Source organism: Myotis davidii, unplaced genomic scaffold (genome assembly GCF_000327345.1).
Source record: "Myotis davidii unplaced genomic scaffold, ASM32734v1 scaffold235, whole genome shotgun sequence".
Taxonomy (NCBI): domain Eukaryota; kingdom Metazoa; phylum Chordata; class Mammalia; order Chiroptera; family Vespertilionidae; genus Myotis; species Myotis davidii.
Genome location: NW_006287462.1, coordinates 3,207,577 through 3,227,287, shown reverse-complemented (window position 1 = coordinate 3,227,287; position 19,711 = coordinate 3,207,577). Strand labels below are relative to the sequence as shown.

At 40.4% G+C, this 19,711-nt stretch overlaps 1 protein-coding gene across 1 annotated transcript in view; it reads right to left on the bottom strand.

The window, feature by feature from the left end:
* FAM114A1 (family with sequence similarity 114 member A1) overlaps positions 1-17,412 on the bottom strand; it is a 51,431-nt gene extending 34,019 nt beyond the window's left edge. Inside the window, exons 1-2 of the mRNA XM_006759284.2 lie at positions 17,061-17,412; positions 6,596-6,683 (exon numbers count right to left, since the gene is read on the bottom strand). Of these exons, the coding sequence (XP_006759347.1) occupies positions 6,596-6,683; positions 17,061-17,408 (436 nt within the window). The 5' untranslated portion in view covers positions 17,409-17,412. The remainder of the gene's footprint in view (positions 1-6,595; positions 6,684-17,060) is intronic.
* Between the last annotated feature and the right edge of the window lie 2,299 nt (positions 17,413-19,711).

The window sequence follows — 19,711 nt, the reverse complement described above, 5'->3', positions numbered from 1 at the left end:
AAGAAAAACATTGCATGATATCACTCATTTGTGGAATATAATGAACAACATTAACTGATGAACAAAAACAGATCCAGAGACAGAGAAGCATCGGTCAGACTGTCAAACCTCAGAGGGAAGGTAGGGGAGGGTGGGGATGAGGGGGAGAGATCAAGGAAAGGACTTGTATGCATGCATATAAGCCTAACCAATGGACACAGACACTAAGAGGGTGAAAGCATGCGTGGGGAGGGGGGGCAATGGAAGGGAATAAGGACACATATGTAATACCTTAATCAATAAAGAAAAAAATAAAATAAAAAATGTAAGTTAGCTGGTGCCCTACTCAAGGGTCCTTGAACATATGGGACCAGTAGAAAGTGCCCATGGATTAAAATCATGATTCTTGAGAATTCTTACATCATCAGCAATGTCACATGAATTCATGTGATATTAATAGTGATTTACACAGTTAAGGGTTCTCATTTTAGTATCATTCTGACAAGTTTGGCATTCTCTGTAATAAAGGCTGTCATTATTTCTGACAGTGCTGGGAGAAGGAATTCATTAACATGTGCAGAAGGAAAAAAATGTGTAAGTTGGGAGAGGACGGAGAAGGGGGGCAATGGTACTTTGAAAGGTAAATATGCAGATCAGATGCACCTCCCCTCCCTCAGGTTCTCTTGTAGACTCATAGAACTGTCAAAATAGAATTTTAGTAAACATTTAGGCCTTTTGTAGTATCTAGGAATACACTGTTCTGTTCTGCCATGGAGCTTTTACTTTGGTATACATATTTGTATGAGTTTCAGCATTATCGACTTTCATTCTGATTATTGGTCTATCGCTCTTAACTTAGTATATTCTAGGAACCAGTCAGGTCTCTAAGAGGCTTGTGGGAAATCACATCCGGTTCTCACAACATCACTGTGACATTACCATCAAAATCATTTTTTTTTTTTTTTTACATTTTCCTTTCCCATTCTGGTTTCTGCCTGGATCTTCAATAGTAACCATTTTTATTGCATTTTATGACCTTGCCCAAAGGCCTGGGTCTTCTTAGAATGTGATGACGGTGCAGCTGTGGGTGAAACTAATGCAAGAGTGACCACCTTTCCCAGAAATAATTACTGGCTGAGAAATGCTTGATTTTATATAAACATTGGGAAGGTTGCTTTTTCTCATTTTCCTTTAACTTTGGGGTCAATGTAGTGAGGCAGACAAAATAGAAAAATACAGAGTAGCAAAAAGTCAATCAATTTTCTGTATTTTTCCACTTAGCACAGTACTTATAAACATCTTTCTCCTTCTATATATAGCTATAGACTATGGAATCATTATATTCCAGAAGTTGAAAGGAATCTTAGAATTTGTCAAGTTCCCCGGCCCCCACTTTTCCAAATAAGGAAGCTGAGTCTCAGAGAGCTGGCACGCGTGGTGTAGCTAGTTAGTGACAGTCCTTTGTGATCACAAGTAAGTAGCAGTCAGGGCCTGGCTCAGGTCTTCTGACTCCTGGTGCATTGCTCTTTCCAAGAGACAACCACTTTCTAAATGTTTCCATTTTCTAATTCCTCTCCTGCCATCTTTAAACAGTTCTAACTACTGTGACATCAGTTTTTCAACAAGTGTAAGAAGTATTGGCTTTGCCCTGGCTGGGTGGCTCATTAGTTGGAGCATTGTCCCTTACACTGAAAGGTTGTAGGTTTGATTCCCTGTCAGGGCATATACCCAAATTGCGGGTTCGATCCCCTCTTGGGGCATGTGCAGGAGGTAACCAATCGATCTTTCATTCTCACGTCGATGTTCTCTCTCTCTCTCTCTCTCTCTCTCTCTCTCTCTCTCTCTCCTTTCCCCTCTAAAATCAATAAAAGCATGTTCTTGGGTGAGGATTCAAAAGAAAAAAAAGTATTGTTTTCTGTTTCTAGTGCGGAATTGACAGCTCTGTGTTTTGTTACAGACTATGTTCCACACTCCTGTCTGCAATTGGAATTGCCCTGGGGGTTACATGAGGTTTCTGAGTTGAAATCAATTGCAATGGAATACGTGGTTATTTTCTTTCTTTACTTTCTACAGGCAACTTATAAACTTTCAAGAGCTTGTCTACTGCTCTGACTGCTCTGTTCTCCAATAAGTTTCTTTGCCTTATGATAATAAACTATCAATGCTGCAAAACCCTGGGTGGATAGTATACCTCTACATAATGGAAGGCATGCCTAGCTTGCCTCTCTCAATTCCAAGGTAGCAGATCAACAGAGAACACAATCCAGGACGTTACCCATAACTTTTTAAAGTCTTTGTTCACTGATGGCTGGACCCTATTCCAACCCTTTTGCAGGCTGTGAGCCTGGCTATGACACCTCTCCATTTGTGGGACATTTGTGATTCCTTAATTATCTTTTGGGAGTTCAACTCCCATCCACCACCACTTTCTGTTTCCAGCTCTGGAACCCATGACTTCAGCCTCCCCTTACGATACCTGCTTTAGTTCTCTATCAGGCCCACAAAGATATGTATCCAGTTTTGAAGTACACACGGGTATTATTTTAGCTACTATTACTCTGTAAAGTGATAGCACATCCAGACCAGAAATCTCCGAAATATGCCTTAGGAGCAACTTACTGGAGGTATTCAGTTACATTGCTTTTGCATGCATTAGGGTTATGATGACCAGTGGTGATGGACAAGATAGCTCCAATTTGTCCAAAGGGACTCTTAGGACGAGCATCAATGTTTCAACATTTCTTTGGTCTCCCTCATGTGCCCTTTGACTATTGATGGTACAAACAAGAGAAAAATACCAAGATTCAAACACTTTTCAAAATTCCATCATGTAGCCAGAGCTATCAAAAGATACTACGTTTCTAAAATTGGTGATGTAAACACTTTCGCCCCCCTCCCCCCCGTCCTGTCCCCCGACTCTCAACCTTAGAGTGTGAACAAGATTGTGAATATAATGGGCTTTCACTCCCATGATTAGTTATGTTATAGGGAAAACATGAAGGGGTTTTTCAAATGTAATTAAAGTGCTTAATCAGTTGGATTTGAGTTAATCACAAGAGAAATCATTGTCAGTGGGCCTGAACTAATCAGGCGAGTCTTTAAAAGGACTCCTAAAGGGAGAGACTTAAAGTATGAGGGAGATTATTCTGCTGGCTTTGACGAAGCCCGAGGGCTGCCTCAGGGGCTGAGAATGACCCGTGATTAAGAACCAGCAAGAAAATGGGGATATCAGCCCTACAATTGCAAGAAACTAAGTTCTGTCAACACCCTATGCAACTGAAAATGACCCTGAGCATCAGGTGAGAATGCAGTGGGCTGGCACCTAGATTTCAGCCTGGTAAGACACTGAGCAGCAGGCCTAGCTATCCCTGCGCCTAAAGTCCTGCCCCACAGAAACTGTGAGCTAATCAATGTTGTTCTAAAGTCGCTAAATTTATGGGAATTTGTTCCACAGCAATAGAAATGAACGCAAGAGGATATACTGAACATCATTTGGATATTATATCGGCCAATGTGCAAATGTCCTACAATCTCAGAGAAACAGCATATCCACCAACCAGAAGAGGGAAGGTGACAGGGCAATCATGCTGGCTCAAGGGCACTTATCTCTCTAGGCCAGCGGTTCTCAACCTGTGGGTTGCGACCCCTTTGGGGGTCAAACGACCCTTTCACAGGGGTCGCCTAAGACCATCGGAAAACACATATATAATTACATATTGTTTTTGTGATTAATCACTATGCTTTAATTATGTTCAATTTGTAACAATGAAATTGGGGGTCACCACAACATGAGGAACTGTATTAAAGGGTCGCGGCATTAGGAAGGTTGAGAACCACTGCTCTAGGCTCTTCTGAATCAATTATTGCACAGAGCCGGCCGAGAAGCACCAGAAGCTTTAAGTGTCTGCCACATCAATAAGATACAGCATTTATCATCTTCATGGTAACTTAGACACAGGGAAACTTCAAGAGCAACACCAAACATAAGCACAGGCTGCAGACAAAAGACGTTCACTTCCGATCAAGTTAAGAGATGAGTGGCTACCAGCATGGGGTGAGACCCGCCACAGAAATAGCACTATGCTTTTTAAGCAGTGAAACCACATCATCTACTGGCTATACTTGAACTAGGTAACAGAACCCAGAGACTTTGCAGCACAGTGTACTGAGACCAAGGCTGCACTAGGCCGTACGTGTGCGAAGGTCAGATTACAACAGGATACCTAAGATGCGAGGTGGTAAATTCAATGGGCGAGCTGTCAGTTGGTGGATGGAAAACTGACTAAGGGTCCAGAGAAGCCCAAAGTCAAAGGATGCGGTGTAGCTGTCGACCGATGAGGAACAAGAGCAAAGAGTCAGACCAACTAGGGCAGAGCGGTTACCGGCAGGTGCACCTGGAAGTGTGCACACATTTCTGCATTTACCGTGGAAGGAGCTTATATTTAACATGAAAGTACATCCTTTCTCCATAAAAGTCCCTTCTAAAGCACCGAATTTGTTATAAAACCAGGGCAGCTCTCGACACCATTATAACTGGAAGCACGCAGAACACTTTGCTGTCAATGACGTCAATCGTGAGGACAGCTGTAGAATTCCGTGACCATATTATTTACTTTTCCATGACTTCTCCCAATTTCAAAAACTTTTGGATTCCACACTTGTAGGTTTTGGTTCAGGAAGCATGTCAGTACTAAGTGCTGCCAGTGGCAAGATCCATTTGTGAGCCACTAAAAACTCCAATGTTTTCCCCAAAACAGGCTGCTTGTAGGTGCTTGTTCTCACTCTCACGAAGAGATTCTGTCCTGTTCAGACAACACAGGTTTCTCTGCTCTAATTTGGCTAATTTTTCCATCTCCACAAATAGTGCCCACTGCACACCTGTCCCCTACAAGTAGCATAGAGAAAAATCCCTCTCCAAGCTCTCGCCAAAGAGGCTGACATTTATTTAAACACAGTCTACTTCCTGCCAGAGCTCTCGTGATATTTGACAGACATGGAATTAGGGGGGATAATCTATCCATTCTTCTGGTAAGTCTAAATCTTCTCAAATTAGATATCTGGTCCTTAAATTGCTTGTGACCATGGCCCACTGCAGCAGAGCAAAAGACCTTCAGGCCTTCCTAACCCTCCTGGTTTAAGAAGTAACAACAGATTGGTCCAATCATGGTCCATCTCAAGATGCTCATGGCCACGAACTATACCTTGAGACACCAAAATTGAATGATGTGAAAGCTATGTTATTTGTGACTTCCCCTGTCCTGCTCCTCACTCTCTCGCTTCAAGATGAAATGCCTTTGCTAAATTATCTTAGGCATGTTGATGTTATACCTTCAGTTTTCATGAAAAGAGGATGTAAGAAAAGGACACATGAAGAATATTTTGACAAACCTGCACTGATGACAACATTGTTTATTATATTTCCTCCTTGCATAAGAGCCAATAGTTCTCTGGCTAGTGTTTCTAAATGGCTAGAGCAGTGGCGCACACACCAAAGGGTCTCAGGTTAAATTCTGGTCATTCTCAGTCAAAGGCATGTACGTGGGTTGCAGGTTCCATCCCTACCAGGTTGGGGCCTGTGCAGGAGGCAACTGATGGATGTATCTCTCTCACATCAATGTTTCTCTCTCCCTCTCTCTCTCTCTTTGCCCCCTCCATCCTGCCCTTTCACTCTCTCTACAAATCAATGGAAAAAGTATCCTGGAGTGAGGATTAACAACAACAAAAAAGGGCCAATAGAAGAAACTGCTTCAAAAATTTAATACCATAAAAAATAATACATTTATCTAGCTAAAATAAGTTTTTTCTTATTAATCCTCACCCAAGGACATGTATTTTTATTGATTTTAGAGAGAAAGGAAGGGAGAGGGAACGATCAATCGCTTGCCTCCCATATAAACCCCAGTCTAGAATCCTTTCGGTGCATGGGACAATACTCCAACCAACTGAGCCACTTGGCCAAGGCTAGGTGAACTAAGCTTTATTTTATCATTCAGTGAGAAATATTGGCAGCCAAAAAGCTCAGTTACAGTAACTCTATTGATAGTAAGGTCAATGCTCAATTACAGTAACTCTATTAGCTTTGGGATATATTAAATATATACTATATATCCTTCCTACCTGCATAATTATTTCTATTTGTATTTCAGTGCTCTGCTGATGAAGTGCCTTTTATAGATACCTCAAAAGTACCATTTGTGGATCCTTTTTGGTATGCTCATTGTACATTTTAAAATATTTAAGTGAAATGATATGTACAAAGCTTTAACAATATATTTTAAAAAGCCCAAATCTTATATTTTAAGAGTCAATATAATATAGTGGTTTTTATATAAAAAGCCATACTCCTTGGTTCAAATCTCAACCCAGCCACTCCTCACTTTGGACAAGGTCTTTGCCTCTCTGTGATTCAGCTGGAGAAAATGGAGAAAATAAGAGTATGCTCTTATAGGTCTATTTTGAGGAATAAATGCATTAATATATATGAAGCACTTAGAACACTAAAAATGATGATCTTAGAGGCTAATGTTAAACTGTATCAGCACATAGTATGACTAAACTATCATATCCTTTTAGGCTTCTGAACTTTATCCATTCAAATGCAAGATTTAATGCTTACCAACTGTGGCAGATGCTGATGAGAGCAGAGATTTGCCCCAGGATCCCCAGCCTGCCCATCCACCTCCTTGTGGAAGGGAATCCACAGCCTGTTGAAAAACAGATTAGCCATGAGATCAGTAATTCAAAAGCATGCATTTGTTTGAAGCAAAGAGATTTTTGTTTGATTTTTAAATCACCAAGAACCGTGCCTCACTGGCTTGCAGTTTATAAAGGCCATAAAAGAATATACCAACTCACACTGCAATATGTACTTTGGAACCAAACTGATTACTCATGGTGTTGGCTTCTGAGGGTTTGGCATGAAGTGAGAAGAAGGGAGCTTGATGTTAACCAAGACTCAAATCTCCCATCATCTGGACAGGGCTGAGGGGGAAAGGGGGCACAAGAGTGATTTGCAAAAGTTCAATACACGCGATTTGTAGAGAACTAAACAACTGTGCTTCTCATGGTGGAGTGAATTTTCAAATCTCTGGGGGCATGTAGGAGGGAGCTTTGCCATAGGTGATAGGCAAAGTGTCTAGAAAAGCATCAGTGAGCCTGGAAATCGAAGCAGCAACAGGTAGCCTTTTAAGGTAGACAGCTTTCAAAGTGTCCACTCTACTCACAATGACCCCTGCAACCATATCTCTCCCTGTCCGTGGGCTCAGTGGATTCAAAACCTCTTGCTTAGGTGTTTGAATTAGGACTGAGAGAGACTGGTTGCTTGAACAGAAGATGGAAACTTGGGGAATGTAGGGCGACCATATTCTATCCACCTGGCAGGCTAAGAATTCAGAGGAAGCAGCATGAGCAGAGTGAAGGAGATATATTCAGAGGATCTGTTCAAATTCCTGATACCGCCTCAGCCCTGGTTCCTCTTCCTCTTCGAGGTTCTGCTGCATTCCTATCTTTGGGTTCCATGAGATTCCTGCATTGTGTGTGTGTGTGTGTGTGTTGTGTGTGTTTCTATTTTCTCCTCCTCTCCACTCATGTATCCCCAGAAGAGTGCATGATATATAATGAGTGCTCAATACATTTATTTGTTGAATAAATAACTAAAATTCATCTGTTTTCTTAAGTGTGCAATACTTGCAACCAATGCATTCTGATCCAATTAGTGAAACCATGGCTTTCTCTTATTATCTAGGAACTAGATGCCTGGTGCACGAATTCGTGCATGGGTGGGCTCCGGCCAGCCTTGAACGGGGCAGGGGTGGGGGCTGATCAGGAGCGGGGCTGGCCAGGGGGATGGGCCTCGGGCAGTTGGCCGACCCTGTTCCCTGGTCGAACTCCCAGTTGAGGGGAAAATTTGCACATTAGCCTTTTATTATATAGGATACATTCTAAAAAATGAGGCAAGAACATATTAGGACTTGGAGAATCACAGTTCTTTCACTCCAAAAAGAAAGAAAGTAGTTAAGAAAGAAGTGAAAAATTCCTACAAAGTTTGTAAATTCTATAACTTTTGACCCAAGCTTGGTCCATCAGTCTCTCCAACTCCCTTCTCCTGCTGACCCTGTGATCCCACTTCTAGGAATATATCCCAAGAAACCAGAAACACCAATCAGAAAGGATATATGCACCCCTATGTTCATAGCAGCACAATTCACCATAGCTAAGATCTGGAAACAGCCTAAGTGCCCATCAGTAGATGAATGGATTAGAAAACTGTCTGCCATTCGTGCAGATAAAAGTGGGCGTGTGGCCCTGACTGGTGTGGCTCAGTTGGTTGAGCGTTGTCCCAGGCACCTAGATGTCTCTGGTTTGATTCCCAGTCAGGGCACATGCCTGGGTTGTGGGCTCAATCCCCAGGAGGGAACATGCAGGAGGCAGCTGATCTCTCGTTGATGTTCTCTCTCTCTCTCCCCATTTTCCTTCCTCTCTCTCTCTAAAATCAGTACAAACATTTTTTAAAAAAATATTTTTATTTATTTCAGAGAGGAAGGGAGAGGGAGAGAGATAGAAACATCAATGATAAAAGAGAATCATCGATCGGCTGCCTCCTGCACGCCCCATACTGGGGATCAAGCCTGCACACCAGGCATGTGCCCTGACTGCAAATTGAACCGTGACCTTCTGGTTCATGGGTTGACTCTCAACCACTGAGCTATGCAGGCTGGGCCAAACATTTTTTTTTAAGAAAGAGTAAACATGTGAAACAGTTTTAAATTAATGAGCTATAACTGGGAACGCTTTGTTTTCATAATGAATTATAAAGTTATGGCCAGTGCCAGCTCTTTCCCGCCCCCTTTATCCTGCCCTGAATGTAGACATAATGCTTCAAACAGAAGCAGCCATTTTTGCTGCCATAAGGGAAAGTCCAGGGAATTCCAGATACTGGTGCTACCACTGCTGAGCTACTAACCCAATGTGAGTAGCTGCCTATCTCCATTCTTTCTGTCAAGTGAGAAAAAAAACACACCCAAATTGCTGTTTTATAAGCAACTATAAGTTGGATTTTAATTACTTGCACCCAAATGCATTCTTAACTGGTTCACCTGTAAATATCAAACCATCCACCAGTGTACACTGCTGGTCAAGAGAAAAGGTTATAGAATTAAATTGCTTGGGTTTGACTCTAGGCTGTGCCATTTTGGGCCACAAGTTACTCAAGTCCTTTAAGCCATTGTTTACTTCATTACAGAACACCAGGTATGGTAGTATAAACACCTTCTGTATAAGAACCAATGGCCTCAGAGGTTTATTGTGGAGATTAAAAGAAATAATTCATATAAAACTGTGAGCATAGTTCCTGGCACTTAAGAAATACTTCATAAATGTTAACTAGTAATAATAATAATAATAATTAATAATAACAATAATAAGAAACTACTAAGAAGTAAAAAGCTTTGAAAGCTGGCTGACATTTTTTCTGTTGGAAGCAATGAAAAGCCTGTTAACATGAATGGAAATACTCATGATTCATGACTGTGAGCTTTCATTTTTGGAGTCTACATTGATTTACTTCACTCTGGCAATGGAAGCCAATGGCAATTTTATACCATCATGAAGATAGATGTAAGCTGGTGATTAATATCATTCTTTTATGGAAAAAATCACTACCTATGTGATTAAGGAGAGTTAATACACTTAAGGGTGACAGCTTCTGACTCAAATTTACAATACTTAATATGTTCTGACAGCTGGTAATTGACTAGCAAATGGAAATAACTGTGAAATAAATTTGGAACTTTTTGCAGTATAATAAGTGACAACTTCAATTGATTTATTAATAAAGCTCCTTTGACATTGAGATGTGACCTAATCAGCTGTGAAGAATATTTATCAGTGGCAAATACTCAAATGACTAACTGTGCATGTTTAATACAAAAACCATATAAACTAAATGTTCAGCATGAATTATAATTCTCTCTCACCATGAGTACTGTCTCCACTTTAAATGGCTTTAATGTCCCAAACTTTTGAGACTATAAAGTAGACAGATTGGACCTACTCAGATCTTCCATGATCAAATATAGTTATTTTAAACCTTTTTTTTTCTCACCCTCTTGCCATGTAACCCCCACCTCCTTTATCAGACAACTTTACATCCTATTTTACAGAGAACTCAGAAGCCATTAGATGGAAACTCTCTGAATTTCCTCCTCCCTCCCCATATAATCGCAGAAGAATGACCTCATCTCTTACAACTCAGATCTGGCTTGATCAAGAGGAATATCAAAACTCAACTGGAGATCATTTAAGCATCCATAACCATTGTGCAGTCCTAAGGATAGGGAAGAATTCAAGATTCCATTAAGTTCAAAGGTCTTTAAGTAGAAAAGACATGTATATCTCTGGTATCTTATTTAAAGATCTTCCAATAGAAAATACATTTATTTACTTTAGGCTAAAAAGTTCAATGGTATCATGAGACAGAAAAAATGTATAAATTTTAGACTCTATAGAATTTGAAGGTCTTTAACATTTAACTAGAAAATAAATGAACCTGTCTTAAGATCATAGTTCAACCTGGTTGTCCTATTTCCTTGAGTAGATCAAGAATCAGGTACTGTGTATGACATGTGTCTAGGGATGTACATGATGAGAGCTCCCCTTTTTAGGTTTTGTAACTCATGATATAGCTTCTCTAAAAGTGGACTCAGTGTGACATTTGGGAGCATGGGAATTGCTCTGGATGCCTATAGCTCTGTCAAAATATTGGCTGAAAAATGGCTTCAGTTATTTCCAGGTAATTTTCTTCTTTGGTGAGTATGGATCGTCTAGCTCTGGGAAGACTTAAAATTAATATAGAAAGGTTGAAAGCATCAAAGTCAGGCTATTAATATTTTTGTGCGTATTTGGTCTTTTCTGTACTATGTACTACTAAGGTTTAATGAATTTGACCGATGAGAGCATCAATTTTTGAAAACCAATTAAACTGAATTATCAGACTTCTGATTTTAAGTTGAAATCTTCCTAAAATTATGCATATTATTATAATATCTAAGAGGTCTTTAGGTCCGCTCTATAAACTTAATTTAACATATTTGTAACAATTCTTAAGCACTCAGCAAGGTTTTCTTTAAGTAGGTAAATGAGGTACTTAAAAAGGAAATAGAACATATTAAATGTATGCATGCTATTTAAAAATATTGAAATATGTTTAAGTTGGTAAAAAGGACCAAGCATTAATCAAAAACCCCTTGAAAGTGATTGTTCATTTTGCTAGATTTCTAAATAAAAATCTGTGAGACGAATATAAAGCCTAGGGAGAAGTGAAATTTTGAATTTGTGACCGTAATACATTGAACACTAATTACTTAACCCAATTTAAAAGTCTGTGTAGTCCTTTTTATGCACAAAAACACACTGGCCTACACTAGTGTGTTCTATTATCTGAATCTCTATTAACATTTGATGATTTGCTAATTAGCATACTGAGGTGCAGAAACGGGTTTTAACTAAACACGGTGGACTGTTAACTAGCATTCTGAATATCTGAACGGAGTTCTAGATGATGAAATTAAAAGCATTTGAGGTTTGTAGATGATTAAATATATTCTAAAGCTTCTTCCTACCTTTACATGAACAGGATATAAGAAAGGCGGTTGCCCTATGCTAAATGGTTTTCTATCCAGCTCTGAACTCTGGGGAATTCTGGTTTATTGATGTCAACGATAAAGGGGGAAAACCTGCCTTTAGAATTCTAGGCATTTGCCTTCAGTGAACCTTTCACTCAGGCTGGTAGTCAGAGCCCCTAAAGGGACAGGACAAAAGGATGTTCTCAGGCCTACAAAAGAAACAGTTTTTATAAACTGTTTTTAACTTTCTTGTTAATTGATGTTTAATTTAAAAATGTCAGTGTGGTACAATGTGATTTGAGATTTGATTTCACTTATTGACTGTGATGGCGAGATTGTGGAGAGAAGAGGTAATTCTCAACACCTCAACTTCTTTGTTGTCTATCACAACCTATCAAAGAGAATCTAAGAACTGTGAATGACAAAACTGTGTTAGAAATAGGAGCCTTAGCCAAAACTGGTTTGGCTCAGTGGATAGAGCGTCGGCCTGCGGACTGAAGGGTCCCGGGTTCGATTCCGGTCAAGGCCATGTACCTTGGTTGCAGGCATATCCCCAGTGGGGGTTGTGCAGGAGGCAACTGATTGATGTTTCTCTTTCATCGATGTTTCTAACTCTCTATCCCTCTCCCTTCCTCTCTGTAAAAAATCAATAAAATATATTAAAAAAGAAAGAAAGAAATATGAGCCTTCCAGGGCCAAGTCCTTGGTCTCTGTTCTTTTTCTTTTTTTAATAACAGCTGGTCAATCTCCCCCATTCCAATTCCTTAAATAGTATCCAAGTACTCATGTTCTCCAGACTCTCTCTCTCTCTCCTGGACTCCAGACCATTATCACCAACTGCTTACAAAATCTCTTCACTTAGATGTCCCATAGCATGTTCAATACTGAACTTCCCACCTTCTCAATCTCACCCCACCCCCCAACTACCTCTTTCTGTGTCCCAAATACTGGTCCACAGACTGCAAGAGTTTCATCTGGGGGAACTTATTAAAAATAGAGTCTTGGCTTCCACTGTGATCTGTTGAATAAGAATCTCTCAGGGTAGAGCCCAGGAATCTGAATTTTAAACAAATTTCCCAGGTGATTCCAATACACCACCAGATTTAGGAAGCACTGCCCTATAAGACCAAATGGCACCAGCATCTGAGTGTCATCGTGTAGATCAGGGGGAATACTCAAACAGAATTGGAGCAAACTCTACTCATTGAAGAGGCAAAAATCTGTTATCAGCATGTCTTGGCCTATGTTCTCTCTTCTTTTTCTCCTTCAACAGCACTTTTCTGACTTAAACATTCTGCTTTTCCTTTTCTAGGGAAAAACTATCTGGTGGTAGTCTATGTTTTCCTTGGAGAGTACTTTCTGGATTCTTTACCTTCATAATTAGCCTTATGCATTGGTGTTGAGCAGTAGGGATGGCATTCTTCACTCTGGGTCACATTTCTTGGTGTTAAGAATTTAGGGACATTTGATATAGATAGGATCTTTTGGGGGGCGATGGGCTAGTATATAATAAGGTTGTACAAGATCTCTGGGAATAAATGTCACTCCTGATTAGCATCAAAGACAACCATCTCTGAACTGAGGCTGAAAACTTTCCTGACTCCTTAAGACTCATTTAAGTGTCCCATCCTATGCTTCCCTCATGCCTGTGCTATCTAGCACTACAGGACATGCTATAATTGCTTTATACCACACTGCCTTCCCCACCTAAACTGTAGGCATCCTGAAGATAGCTTCACCACTCAGATTCCTGGGCATGATGATACATGGTGTCATGGGACTGATAGAGGCCTTGGAGAATCTAGTACAACATGTCTCATGGACGCTGTAGAGTGGATTCCTGCAGGAAGTGCCAATTTAATGGCTTCCAGTCTGTACATAAGAATGGATGAGAAAGAGAAGGAACACCAAAGATGAGCTAGCTTCTGTGAGAGCATAAGCTGTGAATGGTGTGATCCTTCAAAGCAGAGGTGCCAGCTGAGGAGCTGGCAGAACCACTGGCCTCTTCCTCTTTTCTAGGTCCCTTCCTGGTCACACCACCCTCCCTGCTGAGTTATGGCCACCCTGCTGACTCAGGCAAAGGTGAAGCTAATGATGCAAAGGATTTTAAGGGACCTCATACCCAAAGTAACTGCAGATACAAGCCACTTAAGAGAAAGATATACACATTTAAGCACATCATTACAAAATGCAGTATGTCCTAGAAGATATTGGTTTATAATACTGTCTCATAGGCTATTCTACCAGGTTGCTATTTTTTTTAGCAGACATTTTTTCCATAGAAGATTTTAAAATAGGGTGATGAGATACTTTTAGGCTCAGCTATATCTGGGATCAAATAGGCTTTTGAATTTGGCTGTTTTTCTATAGGACCTGTCATTCCTTGGGGGCCTGTGTTCATGATCCAAACAATCAACTTGTAAATGAACTTACGATGCAAGATTTTTTGTAGAGTCATCCTCTTGTGGATCAGAAAAACATTTGTTTTCTTTCTCTCACTCATTTGTGGAATATAATGAACAAAATAAACTGATGAACAAAAATAGATCCAGAGAAAAGAAGCATTGATCAGACTGTCAAACCTCTGAGGGAAGGTAGGGAAGGTGGGGATAAGGGGGAGAGATCAACCAAAGGACTTGTATGCATGCATATAAGCCCAACCAATGGACACAGACACCAGGGGGTGAGGGCATGAGTGGTGGTGGGGGGGCAATGGGGCGATAAGGATACATATGTAATACCTTAATCAATAAAGAAAAAATAAAATAAGTGAGGGGAGTTAAGTAAAAAAAATAAAAATAAAGCAAGAATAAAAACCAAAAAAACAAAAACAAAAAAACCACAGTTGTTTTCATCTCTGTGAGAAGACTTCCTATAAGTGTCCAACAAAGAGCAAATAAAATAGAACAAATGAACAATGCTTGAAGATGAGGCACAAAACTGACTTCTAATATTAACTTAAAAGAATAGGTTACCAAAAGAGATAGTAGAATCCTCTTTTCTGGTATTCTTAAAAAAAGATTAAATTTGCAACTACCTAGAAGAGTTTAAACATGACCCGGGTGAAAGGGATACCCTTTCCAACCAGCCCTATCAGCTTTCTGCCTTTCTTAGAACAAACATACTCACAGGTGTGCCTCCCACAACTTGGTTCTATCTGAGCTCCTGAGGGCAATGCCACGTATACATCCAGAGCCACGGTCCCAACTCTGTGGCCAATATTTGCACTTCTATCCAAATACTCGTGTGATAGTTCATTATGAGGAAATGTTCACCTTTAACAAAGTCTCTGAAAGCTAACAGTGTTGTGCAGACGCAGGAGGGAGGCACCTAGCTGCCTATTGGCTCATTCTTGCAGCATCAAGGAGATTTATAAAGTGCTTTCAAAAGCAGGATCCATCCAGTTTGCCCAAAAAATTTAAGAAGGCAGATGTATAGGAGCATACTGACTTTTTATTGTGCTATCTTTATTAACAATCATTAATTATTAGAAGTCAGAAATTGAATGAATAACCTAGGCATCAGGAACATATATTTTGACTAGGTAGAACTTATGTAGTTTCTTTAAGTCATCTCTGGATGTTGTGGCTAAGATATATTTTTCTTAATCAACAAAGGTATTTATTAACAGTAGCACTTATAATAAAAATTAGGGACCAATGCTCCCCACAATAGAAAGAAAGTGTGCGGGGAAAAGGGGTTCCAGAGTCAGGCATATAGGTATTTATAGGTAGAGGAGATATAAATATGTATCTTGTTGGTTCTGTTTCTCTGGAGAACCCACACTAGCCCAGACCCTGGCATCAGTATTTTTTTAAAGCTCCCCCATTGGTTGAAATGTTCAGCTAGGGTCCCAGAACCTCTGATCTGTGAGTTCTCAAGCCCTTATGGGGCCCAGGGTGAATTCTAAGGGTCTGAGAACTCTCTGAACTCAGAAACAAAAGTGTGCATTTATGTTGACCATATCTGATCCAACTCCCAGCTGACATCCTGACAAGATAATTGTTTGGTTTTGTTTAAACATCTCATCTTGGAAAACACCCTCCTCTCTGAGAAAGCCCGTCTCAGAACAGTTCTAAGGAAACCAAGAAGCTGATTTTCTAGGGCTGGGTGAAAAAGGTGAAGGGGTGAGAAGTACAGATTGGTAGCTCCAGAATAGTCATGGGGATGTAAAGTACAGCCTAGAAAATATGCTCAATAATATTGTAATAACTATGTTGGGTGCCAGGTGGGTACTGATAATATTGGGGGATGGGGTGGGGGGGAGGAGCACTTTGTAAAGTGTATGATTGTCTAACCCACTACCCTGTACACCTGAAAGCAATACAAAATAATACTGAATGTGAGCTGTAATTGAAAAAATCAAAACAGAAGTTGATTTTGAATAAAAGAATCATAAAACATTAGTCAGAAGGATATCTTCATGTGTAAACTTTTCATTTTATAGAGGAAAACAGTGAGGCACAGAGAAATTAGGTGTCTTGCCCAAATTAACAGACTTGATGACAGATTGGAGGAGGAAAGCCCAGGCCCCCTGGCTCCCTGTTTAGTTCCCCTCCCACAGGGCGTGCAGCAGAGTCCCTTCGAGGAGATGATCTGAGTGACAGGGCAGGATGAGCAGGGCTGGGGCGTGGCTGAGGGAAGGCCCCCACCCCCCCATCCTGTACCATCACTCTGGAAGGGAGGATAGGAGGGGAGCAGCCCACCTCCTCCTTTCATGCTGGGTGCCTCCCACCTCCACCAGTCCCCACATGGATGGAGATGGAAATACCAACAAAACCCAGCTCCATGGTTGTGTTGATGTGTCACAAGGTAGCAAATGGGAGACAGTGGTCTATCTTTTCCCCACAAAGAGACAGATGCAGGTGCTGAAGGAAAGGGGCAGGGAACATGCCTGCCTCTGGTCCCCTGGAAGGTGGAAGGTGTAGGATGATAAAATAGTGGTCTGAATGTCTAAGATCGCCCTAGTGGATTTGTAAATGTGCATTAAAATTTAAGTTCTATTAAAGAAACATTGACTCGTTTAGGGTGAAATCAGGCTCCTTAATAATTTGGACTCATTATGTTCAATATTACAATATTTTCCATTTTACTACTGCATAGCTTAGTATCTTACTGGGTTGTTTAAAATCTCTATGCCTGGTTGCCTTGTCTACAAATTGAGGTTAATACTATCTAGCTTAGAGCCGCAAACAACTTTTGTATAGAGTGAATTACCTAACATATAAAGTGGCTAGAAGAGTGCCCAGCATACAGGATGTATCCAATTATTAGTGGCTGTTATTATTATTAACACAATGATCAAAATGCAAATATTATAATGACCAGCTATGCTCATGAGATTACATCATAGGATATTCTGAATCCCAACCCCCTCCCACAGACCTTGGCACAAATCCATGCCCATGGTAGGTATCAGTAAGAATTTAGGTTGAACTAAACTGAATGAACCACTCCTACCGGATTATTCTGTTCTTTCAGGGGTATTTCAGGGCCAAGTTCTGCCTCAAGGCTGACGGCATCAATGCATTGGGCAAGCACCTCCTCAGTCACTTCTCCATTAGGGGGCGGATCCATGGCACTGGTGTCTTCGGGCTGGTCAGTGTGCCCAGTGTCAGCAATCTTCTCACCCTGAACAGCTGCATTTTCATGCGCATCTCCTCTGGGGTCAGCCAGTATTGGCTCATTTGAAATCATAGCTGAATCACAGTGCACCTCTGCATCTTTGGGTAAAGAATCATTATTGGGCATCTCGGTAATTTCTGCTTTGTCTCCAGGGACTACAGTGTCACCAGCATCCTCAGACATCTTATTATCTGCCAACATAATTACAAACAAAAACTTTCTGTTTTAATCTGAATTGTTGAACTTTAATTCAAAGCCCCAAATGATTAAATTAAGTCTCCTGGGGTAAATCAATAATAAACTTTATGTAATCTTGGGGTGGACTGAACACATATCCCAAAGATATCCTAATTCCTGGAATCTGTGAATATTATCTTATATGGCAAAAGGACTTTGCAGATGTGATCAAATTAAGGATCTTAAAATGGGGAGATTATCTTGGATTATCTGGGTGGGTCCTAAATGAAATCCTAAGTATCCTTAGTAAAGAGAGGCAGAGGAGATTTGACTATCAAGAGGAAAAGGGGGTGGGATGACAGAAGCAGAGATTGGAGTGATGCACTTTGAAGGCAAAGGAGGGGGCCATAAGCCAAGGAATACAGGTAACTCTAGAAGCTGAAAAAGTCAAGGAAACCCTTCTCCTCTCAGAGACTCTAGAAGAAACCAGCCCTACCAACACTTTGACATTAGCCCAGTGAAACTCATTTTAGACTTCTGACCTCCAGAACTGTAAGAGAATACATTTGCGTTGTTATAAGCCACTAAGTTGTTGTAATGTGTTACAGCAGCAATAGGAAACTAATAAAACCTATAGTGCTATCCTTAACCTTTCATGGATCTCTTGCTTGCTTTGCACCGATATGCATATGGTAACTAGAAGTATTATTTGAATCTGGAAAATTATTTATGTAGTAAGACTTGGTTAATTATATTTGTCGCAATGAGAATTAGCATAGAAAATACCTAAGAGCTTATTAAAAAACACGTGACATTTAGTTCTGCCATGTTATCAGAGATTCACGTTGAGAAAGAGACATATATGCACATAAGTATGCTTTGTTGGGTACCAGCTGGTGAAGGCCTGCGCTCTGTTTGAATAATAATTTAAACAGGGATGCATGAGGATGAAATGGGAAGCAAAGAAGAGGTGTATTAAGCCAAAGAGGAATGTAGCCATTACAAAACAACCCGAGAAGCAGAAAACTCATTCTCATGTAGATATCATGTAGAACCTCGCTGTTCAATACAACTTTCTCTGATGATGAAACTGTTTTATATCTGCACCATCCAGTGTGGTAGCTAATAGCCACATGTGGCGACTGAGCATGTGAAATCTGGGTACTGCCATATTAAAAATGTTAATTTTATTTAATTCATTTTATTTAATACATTTTAAATTTTATTTCATTTTAAATAATTAAAATTTTAATTTTACATAGGCCTATATGGCTAGTGGCTACCTTATTGGATAGCACAGATCTAGAAAGTAGGTTAAATGATAACTTCTTTTTGGATAAAACGAAGACAGTGTTCTCACTACACAAGAAGCCAAGTCTGAGGCAAGTCAATGGGTATTTTTGTTGACCATGGTGTTTACCAATTGGTCAAATCTCAGGTTGCTGCTAAAACCACGGGATGTGAGAAGCTAGTTAATGTACTGGCCACCTGGTGATGTAGGCTTAGAAAGAACTCATATCCCCAACCCTCATATCGCCTCAAAGAGCAGTAGTCTGGCTAATTCCTTTTCCTGCTACATTCTCCCCCTTGGTGAAGCACATGCCTTTCTGTTTATCACACCACCTGCATGTCGCGAATCTCAAATGTCTACCTCCAGTCCATGGAGACAGAAAGGCAATTAGTGGTTTCCAGAGGCTGAAGGGAAAGGGAATGAGGAGTGACTGCTAATGCGTACAGATTTCTTTCTTGGGTGATGAACATGTTGTAAAATTAGATAGTGATAATGGCTGTACAACTGTGTGAATATCCTAAAAACCACTGAACTGTATACACTTTAAACGAGTGAATTCTGTGCCCTAGTCAGTCTGGCTCAGTGAATAGAACGTCAGCCTGTGGACTGAAGGGTTCCAGGTTCGATTTTAGTCAAGGGGACATGCCTGGGTTGTGGGCTCGGTCCCCAGGAGGGGGGCGTGCAGGAGGCAGCTGATCAATGATTCTCATCATTGATGTTTCTATCTCCCTCTGCCTTACTCTCTGAAATCAATAATATATATACATAGTGAATTTTATAGTATGTGAATTTTATGGTATACAAATTACACCTTAATTACTAAGAATATACACTGAGTGGCCAGATTATTATGACCGTCCAGATTATTATGACCACCCCATCAGTACAATGAAGTGAATTAGTTATGCAAATAATAATAATAAAACCTTGAGAGTATTTGCTTAGGAAGTTTTCAATATTCAGTATTTTTGGAAGTGTCAATGAAGTACTGATGGGGTGGTCATAGTAATCTGGCCAC